This window comes from Ambystoma mexicanum, chromosome 8 (genome assembly GCF_040938575.1).
Source record: "Ambystoma mexicanum isolate Mex_15411 chromosome 8, UKY_AmexF1_1, whole genome shotgun sequence".
Lineage (NCBI taxonomy): Eukaryota > Metazoa > Chordata > Amphibia > Caudata > Ambystomatidae > Ambystoma > Ambystoma mexicanum.
The window spans coordinates 1,500,648,722-1,500,661,613 of record NC_090929.1 but is presented as its reverse complement, the minus strand read 5'-3'; the positions used below and the strand labels follow the sequence as shown (position 1 = coordinate 1,500,661,613).

Here is a 12,892-nt window from a genome sequence, read left to right as displayed (position 1 = left end):
GGCACTTTCCGGGCAGCTTTCAAGACATCCCACAACAAACCACTGCTCAAAAGACCTCCCTTGACCCCTCCTACCAGCCAACTACAGACCTATCTCGTACATCCGTTTCATAGCCAAACCTAATGACCAAACAGCCTACTCCCAGCTTTGTCTTTTCACTGAATCCAACCTCCTCCTCAACCCGTCCCAGTCAGGCTTCAGACCCCTAAAAGGAACTGAATCATCCCTAATCTCCATCTGGGATGACCTCAAAAGAACCTAAGACTCGGAATGCTGTGCCGCACTTATCCCCCTCAACCTCTTGGCGGCCATTGACACTATAGACCCTGCACCCTCATTGACAAGCTCCACTCGCTCGGCATCAGGGATACAACATTGATGTGGATATCTTCCTTCCTCACCAACAGATCCCAAATTATCTGCGTGCCTCCTTTTTCCTCCACCCCATGGAGGACTACAACCCGTCCTCAACAGAGTATCACAGGTCACCTCCCTATACCCACTTGCTCTTTAACCTCTACCTGAGCCCCTTCCCTGCTCTCATTCGCCCACACGGCCTAACCTGCTACAACTATGCAGATGACACTCAGATCAGCTTCAAAATCCCTAAGGCCTTTTCCAAAGCTTCCCCCGCCCCAGCCCACCCGACCTTGCCCCTCATAGAAATCAACCATTGGATGATGGCTAACTTCCTCCTCCTCTACCCCGGAAAAAAAAAATCTTGATCTGCGTGAAGACTGCTCTCTTCCACCAACCCAGCACATGGCAGTCCCTAGGCTCTTCTCCCACCACATCCAACTCAGTGAAGAATCTGGGGTGTACCACAGACACAGATCATACACTTTCACACTACATCAACTTTGTGTAAAAATCATGCTATCTACACCTTCGCATTCAGTGACGCATCCCTCCCCTTCCTCTCCTACCCTCATAGAGTCACAGCTATCACGACTATCATCCTCTCCCGCCTATACTATACTAAGTCCCTTTACCTGGGCGCCACTGAATATCAACTAAGACAGCTCCAAAGGGTCCAAAACACTGCAGCTAGGCTCTTTCTAGCCCTTAGCCCCAGAGAGCACATCACACCTGTCCTCTGTGCCGTCCACTGGCTCCTTTTCAGGAGACGGTCCACCTTCAAAGCCATGCGCATCATCCACCGAGCCCTGCACAAGACCGGCCCAGAATACCTACAACACAACTCACCCCTTACAAACCCAATAGAGACCTGCGATCAGGCACCACACTCCTGGTCATTCTTCCCATCAAATCGACCAGAATAAGGGGACCCTCCTTCTCCGTATAAACTCCCACAGTATGGAATGCAATTCCCCTTACCATCCGCCGCTTAGAGAATCATCTTGCCTTCCAGAAGAACCCCCCACCATATCAATAGAAGATAGCCGCAGGCACAGCCACCCACCCGCGAGCATCTGCAATCATACGCTACTTGAAGACACATCACACAATACCTCTGTCATTAGAATGCAGCTATGTCCCATGACAGAAATTCGCTCTAGCTGGACACATAATCCAGCGCTCGCATACTCTCCAGACAACCCCACAGCACCCATCCACAAGCCAGCTCGACATGGGTCACTAGCAGGGAATTGGCCACCCCTACCTACCTTCGTATGGGCTAAAATGCACACACACATTCCAAACTCCTCTGACAAATCCCCTATACCACAGACTTCTGTCCCAGAAGGGCGTTCACCTACAGCACTTCGAGGCCATACCAATGGGAAAAGGCAATATACAAATGCCAAATTACATTACTTTGAATGTTTTTATGGAAAGGCTTTCTTGACTGTAGCATCCACCATTTACGTTGGTCTCAGTTGTATGTTACATGCCTCCATTGTCTCTTCTAGGACCTGCATCCCCCGTTCCTATGGGTTGCATAGACAACTCTTCTTATTATGCATTCTTGTCTCCAAAGCTTGGTTCCCCAGAAGATCTATCCACTTGATTCACAGAGATTTTCAGTCTTGTAATGGCCTCCATAATATCTCTAAATCCTTAAACAAAAATCGACCACTGCAGCTCAAGTGGGGTCACATAGTTGCCCAACTTTGCCAGACCTAGTGTCGGGGTGAAAAAGTCTCCAATTCTGGCATGCTCCGAAACATACTCTGCACTTGGTATCAGACCCTGGGCGGACATCTCAGCCCAGGGGTGCGTCCACTGCCGGGGGAAGTAGGGTATGGGATTGGGGAGGGATCCCATAGCGCTAGTGAAATTTCGTCAGGATGGCCTCCCCCATGGGCTAAGAACAGATTAAATAAACCACCACCTTCTCTGGCCCTCTTCAATATTGAACATTTTTCTGATCAGACCTTTCCTTGGGCTCCGTTGATGGTAATGGGTTCTGGATATTGATTGGACATAGGGATGGATGTTGGTATGGATAGTGCTGATATAACAGTATTTCATTCTGATGTCAATAGGGCCATTAGTGATGTTTAGACTAAGCGCATTTAATGGAGGTGTGTCTCTCAGCACGGTAGCTTTCAATGTCTGATCCATTCATTACATCTAGGTATCCTACATCTGGTATTGGTGACAACAGATGCCCACTCTGAAGCCAAAGGACAGGAGTATATGGAATCCGTAGCACTCCCTCCATCTCTCCTTGGAATCCCTTTCTGTTTGTGTTCTGGAAGAAAATCGCAAGCTGATGTCAGCCTGGTATGTGCTATAGAAGTGTTGTTAGGTCGAATGGACTAGGCCAGGGTTTTGGGCTGGCTCCGTTTTTTTTAATGAAAAATCAATAAAGAATATTTAAAATAAAAATAAAAAATAAAAAAGAATATACTGTGCAAGCTGCTTGCCACTAAAGGTTTTTACATCAAGTGACAGATCTAGTACCTAGAAAGTCTGAACAACGATTCTTTCTGGCAACGCTCACTTGATAATGAGCTGAATAGAGTATAGCAGTGGGAAATTGTTTCCCATACCGAGACCCACATGGAAATGTCTTTCAATATTCACTAAGTGGTAATTAGCAGCGTCACCCATCTACCAACAATTGAACATTTTTCTGGCCATGAATAGTGCATCCATGCTTGCTTGCCTGAGGGTAATGGCAGAGTACGAACACACCTTACAAATCCCACCCAGGACTGTATACACTTTCAAGGGTTAGCTGTGGATATCATCAACTTCCACAACATACATTTGTTCCACTGGATGCGTCATAGGGCAGAGCATCTCCACTTGGGCAGGCCCACATTAGCTTCTACAGTGATCTACTGAAGTTGAGCAGAAAAAAAGCTTTTGTCAAATCTTTTCAGTGGCTGCTTAAAAGTTGCAATCCAGATGGCCTGTTTGGAGGCCCAGATAGGTCCAAAAATACCAGTGGATTTAGGGGCTGGAAGTGCATTAGATTTGGCTCAAACCATATCAATCTCATAGTAAGCAGTTTTATCTCAGAATCCTGAGCCCAAACTCAACTAACTGTGAGATATTTTGGAAAATGTATTGCTAAAGTAATACCTCATGGAATTCTGTGGTAGAGGTGCATGCCTGGGTTCACTATGAATACACACACCTGGAATTGGATCAAGCGAGGCAGAGGGAATGGTACTTCGAATATTGAAAAAGGTATCACTACTGGTAGCTATGATGGTTGATGCAATACATGAAATAAGTGTGCCCTGCAAGGGGCCTATGTCAGCCGTTGGCTGACGATCCTTCGGGCCAAACACACTTCTGAAGAGCGGTGATGGAAGACCCAGCGGCGACATAAATGGGACAGGGCTTGATGAGGGAGATGCTTAAGGTTTGTCCGCCTCATGATTCTTGGATTTTCACTCAATTCCTTTTATGCGCTCTATTAGGGCTTTTTTTACAAAACCCTCTGGGGGCCATACAACCACCAACCGTAAGGTGGGACAGAGCACCAGCCAAAAACAGAATCCAAACCTCTTTTAAAATGGTAGAGTGGCAGAGCAGTCAGGCTTAACTGTACGAAGGGGAAATAGGCAGACACAAAGGTACAATTAGTCCACACATTCCCAAAGAGAATAACCCCCCCACCCCTCCCACTTGCAATGGCCCTATAAAAAGCCTATCAAATTACAGGCTAGTTGTGACATCACTACTGCCCTTTAATCAGTTATGATTCAGTGGTGAGGCCTCGAAGCCTGCTGCTTGAGCCAATACATAGCAGAATTCCAGCTGTTAATACTGTACTTAAATTTGTGACAAGCTTTTGAAAATTCCTTTCATGCAAAATAGGTTTCTCTGACACTTTACAGATATTAACTAATAAACATTTTTTGGTAGTAGCTTTTTTTGTGCACTGCTGGGGTATTACACATGAGAGCAAGAATCTGCATGTTGTTACTTATTATTATTAAAGGCCAGGTATTAATGGGCTAACATTGTATGACCATGCATTATAAGGAATAAAATATCACCTACAAAACGAAAAGGGATATTGCAAGTCACCACTATTAGTCAAATAAGTATTTTTGTGTAATAAAGTGGGTTTACTTTTGTAAACAATAAGTAAAAATTGACTAGTGTATTATAAAAACAGTAAAGGTCATAATCACACATGCCACTTCCATTTGGTGATAGGCACATTGAATACAAAGGTGAGGGATGGGGGAGAAGGGAACTAGATATTAAAACACATTGTCATTACAGGATCCCAATGCCAACACTTACAAAGTGACAGCAATTCTAGACCTCCACAACATAGTATTTGGAAAATACAAATCAAATGCCAATACGGTAAGGTCCTAGGGGGAGGGTGGGGCGGGGGGCAGATTTCTAAAACACAGCCAGAGGCCACTAAAAGACAACAGATACTGAGACAGAGCACAAAGGGATTACAATTAAGGAAAAATAGATACAATGTCACTAGTAGCAGTGCAATCATGCATTCATTTTAGCAGAAGGGAGGGCAACCATAAATAAATACATTAAAAACCACTGGTGGAAGTTAAAATTCTAGTCTTCGGCATAACACTCTCTGCACCTAGACTGGATGCAGGAAAAATTTCCAGGGGCAGCTAAGTACCCCCGTCACTTTGTAGAGTTGCAGGGGAGTAACAGGGACCTTCTAGAAATCAACGGGACACAATCAATAAATAATCCATCTATATGGTGAAAAGGAAGTGAAGTCCCGGCTCTAGCCACTTGGTGCACATTTGGTGGCTAACCACTCCCAGGAGCACCAGAGAAGAGCTTAATGAAGGGTTCCAGAGGTTGGTTCGAGAACCAGCCACCACAGAAGAAGATGTAGCAAAGCACGAAAAACTACAATGGAATCCAAAAAGGTAAATGTGGTTGAGGCCTGCCCCTCAATCCTCGAGTATCATGTATATTAAGTAACATGAATAAACCACCACCCCAGGGCTCACATGTACATATTCACATAATTTGTTTGCATAAACCTGGTTCCAGGAATGCTACACAACAAAGTAAAAGGCTTCTTCTGCAGGTGCGGGTTAACAGACGAGACTTCCCTGTCGCCAAAGAGGACACAAGCTATGGAAAAGAAGAACAAACTGCCTTTCTTTGCAGTGAGCCCATAAAGCCAGAAGCAAAAGAAAGCAGCAGTGAGGAAGACACTGACAAGGTGGCTGATTCCAGCAAAGCAGGTTCTGGCAGCTTTGAGGTAAAAGAAAGGCATCCCAGTCACAGTAAAAAGGTCCTACAGTGAAGACAATGTTGGGAGCAACCAAGGATGTTCCTGAAGAGCCGATAAAGAGGGATGTTGGAGTCTCTACTCCCTCCCAGGAAATGGCAGCAATCAGCACCAAGGTGGGCCCACTAATGCTGAATCATGAGAGTAACGCAGGAAGCTTGCAATAAAACAGACAGTCCCAGTATGGAAGGCTTGGCTGAGATCAAAAGTGGAGCTAGCAGGACAACAGAGGCGATTCAGGAAGGATGACTAGTACATGCTCAATTAAAAAAAAAAGTATACAGGGGCGAACGATTAATAATACCAGCTAATTTACTATTACAGATGAATTACATGCCCTGATGAAGACAAGACCTCTAAGGCATTAAATTCAAGGGGTTATTTGATAAAACTGGACGTGACTAGTAGGCGTCCTTTGGTAACATGATAGAAAATGACTGTCAATCGAATATGTATTCAGAATTATAATTCCATAAAACATTTATAAGACATACATGGGCATTAGCTATTGTCAAAATACAGTCAATTAGAATCAGTATTAAATAACATTGTCAAAGTACAATCCATTAAAATCATTCAGCAAAACAATTCATTAAGTGAGGATGCTCCCACAAATGTACGTGTATTATAATAAACCGATTAGTTCTTTAATCAAATACATTTCGGTTGAGACGGCCCTCTTCTTTTTAGTGGTGTTGCTAGGGCTCAGCCTAATTTCCCCTATTTTCCAGGCTCTGCGTGTATAATAGTGCCCAGGCAATAAACGTAAAGGGCTGGCAGTAATGTACCAAAATCACATCCCCCTCCCCCCAAGGATGGGTACCAATGTAGTTGATCTCAGATGCGAGTATGCAGGGCAAAAAAAGAAAATGTGCTAGTTCCTCTACATCCGCATTACATTTCATACAGCCCTTTAAAGAGATCTGGTTAGATCTTCTCACCAGACCAGCCCCCAATGATAACAATTGAAGGAAGCTCTGGTTATGGGCTTCTCTGCGCCATATAATTACTCCATAGAGATAATCCTGAATTTTTTCTGCTGCCACAATCATATCTGTGGTTCAGAGGTTTAGAAATCTCAACTCATTCTCTCTGAACGAGCACATGGGATTTAAAACGTAACTCTAAATCTTTAGGTTGAGGGGTAATTAAAGAACTATGTTATGCAAACAAGTATGTATTAATAGCATGGAACAATCTTTTTATATGTTTCATCCAATGCATTTTTTCTGCACCTTTATTTTTGGGCTACATGCTTTATAAGAAATGTCAGCGATGCATTGGGATTCACCCATATGCAGAGCCAATGAAGAGCTGGTTCTGCTGCAAGTTCGCCCAGAAGGAAATGTATGTCCAATTCTTTATGAGCTGCAAAATTCGGTGCCGAATTGGGGAGTCCTAGTAGCCCTTTGAGAAATTTGCAGTACTTGCATGTTAGCGAACACCCAGACTGGGGCATCATATTTTGTAGCAGATTTAGTTTTGGCCATATAGATTTTTATCTTTATTTTGATGGGCATGCGTTTTACATTTCTTTGCAAGTTGTATGATACCCCTTATTAAGTGGCTCAAAATGATTGTGACGATAGATTCACATATTAAATAGCACAACTACAAAAAACGATTGCAAAAGTGGAGATACGGACAATCAATAAATTGTTAGCATTGTTTGAATATGGAATGTATTACTGTTTGAAGCCAATTGAAATATGACCTGGTCCTCTTATTTAACTTGTTATAATTTATGATCATCGTATGCGCTATCAGTGTCAGAATATCAGCACTATTGCACACTATGTATGTAGATAATGATAGATGCACTTTCAATTACATATTTTGTGGAATACATTTTGTAAAAATGATTTTCCCTTTATCTTTTTAATTGAGTCAATTTGCAGAGATACTGTGTTTTGTTTGTTGAGAAGAATTCATTCTGTTCCCTAAGACATTTTGTTTTCATTCCAGGAAGGACGACCAGCACCCAAAAACCCCCAACAGGAGATCAGCCCAGGGCACAGGGTTTGGAGAAAAGGGCCCGAACTGACCCTAAAAATGCAGCAAGGCAGGATATGCAGAACACACACACACACGGACACACACACACACACACGGACGGACGGACACACACACACACACACGTCCCCCCCCCCACTTCCCCCCCCCCCCTGCCCACCAATCAGACTGTGGGTTAAAAAGAAAAGGTTAGGTGGTCAGCCAATGGGGTTGGCCCCCAAATCTGTCACTCAACTCAAACCATCCCCACAGGATGTGATATAGCTTTCCCACTGCCAGGAACAGGTCTACATTAGTTCAAACCACCACAGAGGGTGCATAGCTGGACTCCCAAAGCACCCACATGTGCGGTATGTCGATTTCAGGCCTGCCTCATGATTCCCCCTGAACAAAGGAAGGACCTAAAATAAAATGGCCGAGAGTAGGACTTAAAAATACATTGGTACTCCAATGCCTACCAAAAGGGTAAATTGGGCTACTAATGCAGTAAATCTGCTTGCACCGCTAGTGGGTCCAAAAATAAATCGTTACCACCAGCCTACTCGCTACAACCATTGTAGGATGATGTAATCATCCCAAAGCAAAAAATAGAATGCTTGAGCCTCCTCTAGGCCTGGGAGCCCTGTGGGCAACCCAGGACCATAGTTTAAATGAAGACTTCACTAGACGTTCTTCTGTCCACCAAAAATAGGTCAGCTATCCAAAAATGAAAAGGGAAACACATTTTTAAGAAATTCATGGGACCCTAAAAAGGACCTACATAATTTCCAAAAATGAAATTCTATATTAACACTCCCCTAATTTGCTTTATATTGACAGACTTTATGGATAAGTTCTCTGGGTATACAAACTGGCCTTTGCGTCTTCATAAGTGACATAACATGTCCAGAACCACGTGCCTTGTAGTTTATGTCACAGGTCAAGTGGTGTTAATACACCGGATTACGTGGTAAGAGTGTGAATTCAGGCCAGATAGGCACCTCGACACTGGGACCAGTAGATTTAGATCCAGAGAACTCCTATGGATCCAAAACTCTGGGTTGCCCCCATTGTACCAGTGCACTGGTGCTAGATGGAAACATTTCCCATGCCAGGTTGTACAAGAAAAAAAGGCAATAATCTCCAGTAAGCCTTTTCTGTCAAAAATGTAACAAAAGCCTTTCAGGTGGAACCGCAGCAGCCAGAAAAAAGGTCAGATAAAATGCAACCAGAAAAAAAGTCACAGAAAATGCAATCAGGCCTCGAGTAGTAGGGGTGAAGCCATTGTAGCCACAACCAATGGGAGCCTGCTTCCAAGAAGTACTTAGTGAAGGAGGTGCAGAGCTTGAATCCCAATACTTCTGCTAAAAGTGGAGAAGCTGGAAAACCCCCCAGGGTGGTGAAACCAGTTAGCAACCCAAAACATTTGTTGGGTGTTATGCTTTCCTAGACAAAGTATTTTCCTCAAATGAAAAAAAGGGACTGCCAGTTGAGCATAAGGGCACATGAGATGGCCGAGCCATGTCAAGCTATGTACTCTTGCACATACGCGTTACGCCTATTCTTTGTTAACCTTGCCGAGCACACCCCTAGTAAGAGCTCTGCAGCTCAGATTTCAAATGAGTGCAGAGCAAAGAAGACAGGACATAGCAGTATGTGTACACAAACAAAACCTTTAACTCACAAACTTCATTACAGCAGGCAAACCACTTTAATAGCACTTACTGGTACTGAAGATGAGTTGTTATGATCGCCATCTTCCTTAGACTCTGTGAAGAAGAGAGAATCACATTCAGACTCATTTAGCTTTTGATGTTCAATATATCATGCAAACATCAATAAGTAGCCCATACATCCAAATAGTATTGCTTTAAATGTGAAGCAATAGTTTTAGCAAAAAGACAATGTTCTCAATGCTGTTTCCACCCAGCCGAATGAAGGTAACTACATCTTGGTTAAAAGCATGTATTTTGAACTTTTAAGGGTAAAGATTTATCTAATGTGCATATTAATTGTCCATGTAAAACACTGGTCTTCGACTGAAGGAAAAGTCACCTTGTATTTTTTCAAGATTTGTCGACAATTCTCTTTAAAGGAACAAAAAGGCTCCCCCATGAACTTTCCATCTGCCCTCCCATTAATGATATCATACGATATTGTATTTGTATCACGCCCATACACAAGTGTTTCAGAGCGTGATGAGGCAAGGTAGGAGAAACAAGGGAGGACAAAACAACGATCTTACTAGGCCCATTGACATTGAGAACGTGCAAGTGCAGGGGAGGAATGGAAAGTGCTGAACACGTGATAGAACAGGGAGGAATGGAAAGTGCTGAACACGTGATAGAACAACAAAAGGTAGCGCGGCCAGCATAAGTGCGAGAAAAAGGTGTAGACAACTGGAGTCTGATAAGTGCTGGAAGGGAGCTGTAGGGTAGCAGATACAGACCCCTAGTGCTAGGGTTGCCAGGAGGAAGTGCGGGATGTGGCTGGGAGGACAAGGATCTGGGCCCGAAAATCAGAGGGTAACCAGGTGCCCGGTGCCAAAAGCAGACAGATTAGCAGGGAAAAGGAAGAGCGAAGGCTGGAGCAAAGAGGAAGGTCTTGAGGTGCATCCGGGTATCGAAGATGGCCCGCCTCAAGTTTCAGAGAATCAGGTAGGCTGTTCCAGAGGGAGGCCCCAACCGAGGAAACGGATCTACCCCCAACTCGTTGCTTGGAGAAGCGACTGACCCTGAGGGAGTTGGAGGTGAAGGAGCGAAGAGCTCGAGTAGGAAGGTATTTACGGAGGGAGAGTTGAAAGTATTGTGGACCCAGGCCCCAGAAAGTCTTGTGGACAATGCAAAGGGTCTTGAATTTAATCCTTGCAGCTACTGGGAGCCAATGGAGAGATTTCAGGGCTGGAGACATACGATCCCAGGGCTTGAGACCAAGGACAAGTCTTGCAGTCCTGTTCTGGATGAGCTGCAGGGGGCAGAGAGTGGTTGCATGCAGATTTAGAAAGAGGCTGTTGCAATAGTCCAGTCTAGAGAGAACCAGAGCTCTGGGGGAAGGAGAGGAAAGGAAGAATACCTCTGAGGAGGTGCAGTTGGTAGTTAAACTTTTTTGAGACGTCAAAGATGTGCAGAGAAAAGGAAAGTGTTGAATCGAAGATCACCCTGGGGTTCTTAGCCTTGCAAGTGGGAGCAGGGAGAGGGCCAAGGGAGGCCGGCCAGAAAGTGACAAGAAAGGAAGGTGCAGGTGTGCCGATGAGGAGGACCTCTGTCTTACTGGCATTAAGGCAGCGGTCGTTGGCAGAGCACCACTCCTGTGTCGGAGATGAGAGAGGGAGAAGAGGTGGCAGAGGGGAGCCTGAAAACAAGTTAGGTGTCATCTGCATAGCACTGAAAGGTTGAGCAGAGAGCAGCAATGCAGTGGGCGAACGGTGCCAGGTATTGTTTGAAAATTCAGGGAGAGAGGTTAGACCCCTGGGGAACACCACAGGTAGAAAGTGAGATAGAGGAAAGTAAGGACCCAAGTTGGACCTGGGAGGGTCGATCAGAGAGAAAAGAAGTCAGCCAGGCCAGGGCCTGATCAGTGATACCCAGGTTATCACAGAGGCGATTGAGCAGGATGACATGGTTGACTGTGTCAAAGGCAGAAGAAAGATCGAGTAGGATGAGGACAGATGGATATTAGAATTCAGGTTGATGAGCAGGTCTTCACAGATGTTCAGGAGAGCAGTTTCTGTGCTTCTGGCAGCTCTAAAGCCAGACTGATGGTCATGGATACAACCAACAAAATTGGTGTGAAGATTAAGCTGGGAGATGGCCAGCTTTTCCAGGAGTTTGCCCAGGAAAGGGGTGATCAAGATGGTTTCGGATAAACAGGAAAGAACCTGTTTTGACGAGACTGTCATAGATCGGACTTGTCTGGAAATCTCGTCAGGGGAGAACAGAGGAAAAGAAGAGAAAGAAGGAGAGGTGGCTGCAGGGGGGCCAGAGGTAGCAGAGAGAGAAGGGGCAGGAGGAGGAGAGGACGACGAGAGGGTGGACAGGATGTCCTGGGTTTTTTAGACGAAATGAGAGGCAATGTCTGTGCAGAGGGCCTGGGGGGTGACAAAAGCGGCGGAGACTGCAGCAGGGTTGGCCAGCTCCTTGCAGATTTTAAAGAGTTCGGTCGAGTTGTTAGATGCCGCAGGGACGCAGGCTTGGATATGGGCTCTCTTAGCCGGTATTGCCTTTGGAGCAGGCTGCAGCCCAGTTTGTCAGAGGATGCACAAGAAGCCCACCATTTTCTCTCACCCATCCTAAACTTGCATTTAAGGGTAACTATGTCAGAGTTGTACCAAGAGTTACACTAGGCTTTGGGCTTCAAGCAGACCCTCATGACAGGGTCAAGAACATCAAGAGTATCAGAGATAGAAGAGTAGAGCATGGAAAGGGCTGTGTCAGGATGTGAGGTAGCCAGGTGGAGGAGGGGGGGCAGAAAGTGGTAGCAAAAGCCTCAACTGATACACGCTTCATGGGCCGGATGACCGAGAAGGTAGGTGGCAGTGTTGGAGTTGGCTTGGCCTGAGGGGTAGCGATGGGAGGAAAGGAGATAGTGAACACTCCAGGAGAGAGGAGTGGTCCGAGGGATAGAGAGGGGGGTCTGAAGAGATCAGAACATCCAGCGTGTGCCCTGCAGAGGGGAGAATAGAAAGAGAGAGAGAGAGAGAGAGTCGCAGAGGTTGCGAAAGAGTCCAGAGGAGGGACAGGAAGCATCCAGATGGATGTTGAAATCTCCAAGAAGGAGGAGTTGAGTGGTTGAGGACAGGAGGGAGGAGGAGAGGTCCGCCCACTCAGATAGGAAGGAGGTGATCTGTCCAGGTGGCCGATAAGATAGCCACAGTAAGAGAGTGGCGAGGAGAGAGAGAAAGCATGCAGACAAGGCATTTGAAAGAGGAGTAGGCCTGCATAGGAATGACAGAGCCAGGAATCCACTCTGGGAAGATCAAGGCTACACCCCCTCCGGAACAGTTGGATCTGGGCACGGAGAGTATCTTGTAGCCATCAGGGAGGAGAGTGTCAAAGCTTGTGACTGAGTTGGCTGTGAACCATGTCTCAGTGAGACTGAGGACGTCTAGGACAAGTTCTCCCAGGAGGCAGCAGATGTCAGAGGAGTGCGACAGCTGAGCAAGAGTTGAGAGTGGCAATATGGAGAAGGTTGCCATCCTTAAAAGACTTCCGGGGAGGGGTACAAATCAGAGGTACGCCC

At 45.5% G+C, this 12,892-nt stretch overlaps 1 protein-coding gene across 2 annotated transcripts in view; it reads right to left on the bottom strand.

Moving 5' to 3' along the window:
* BORCS7 (BLOC-1 related complex subunit 7) overlaps positions 1-12,892 on the bottom strand; it is a 200,751-nt gene that overhangs the window by 18,284 nt on the left and 169,575 nt on the right. For both annotated transcript variants that reach the window (XM_069611691.1, XM_069611690.1), the window contains one exon: positions 9,380-9,423. In XM_069611691.1, the coding sequence (XP_069467792.1) occupies positions 9,380-9,423 (44 nt within the window). The remainder of the gene's footprint in view (positions 1-9,379; positions 9,424-12,892) is intronic.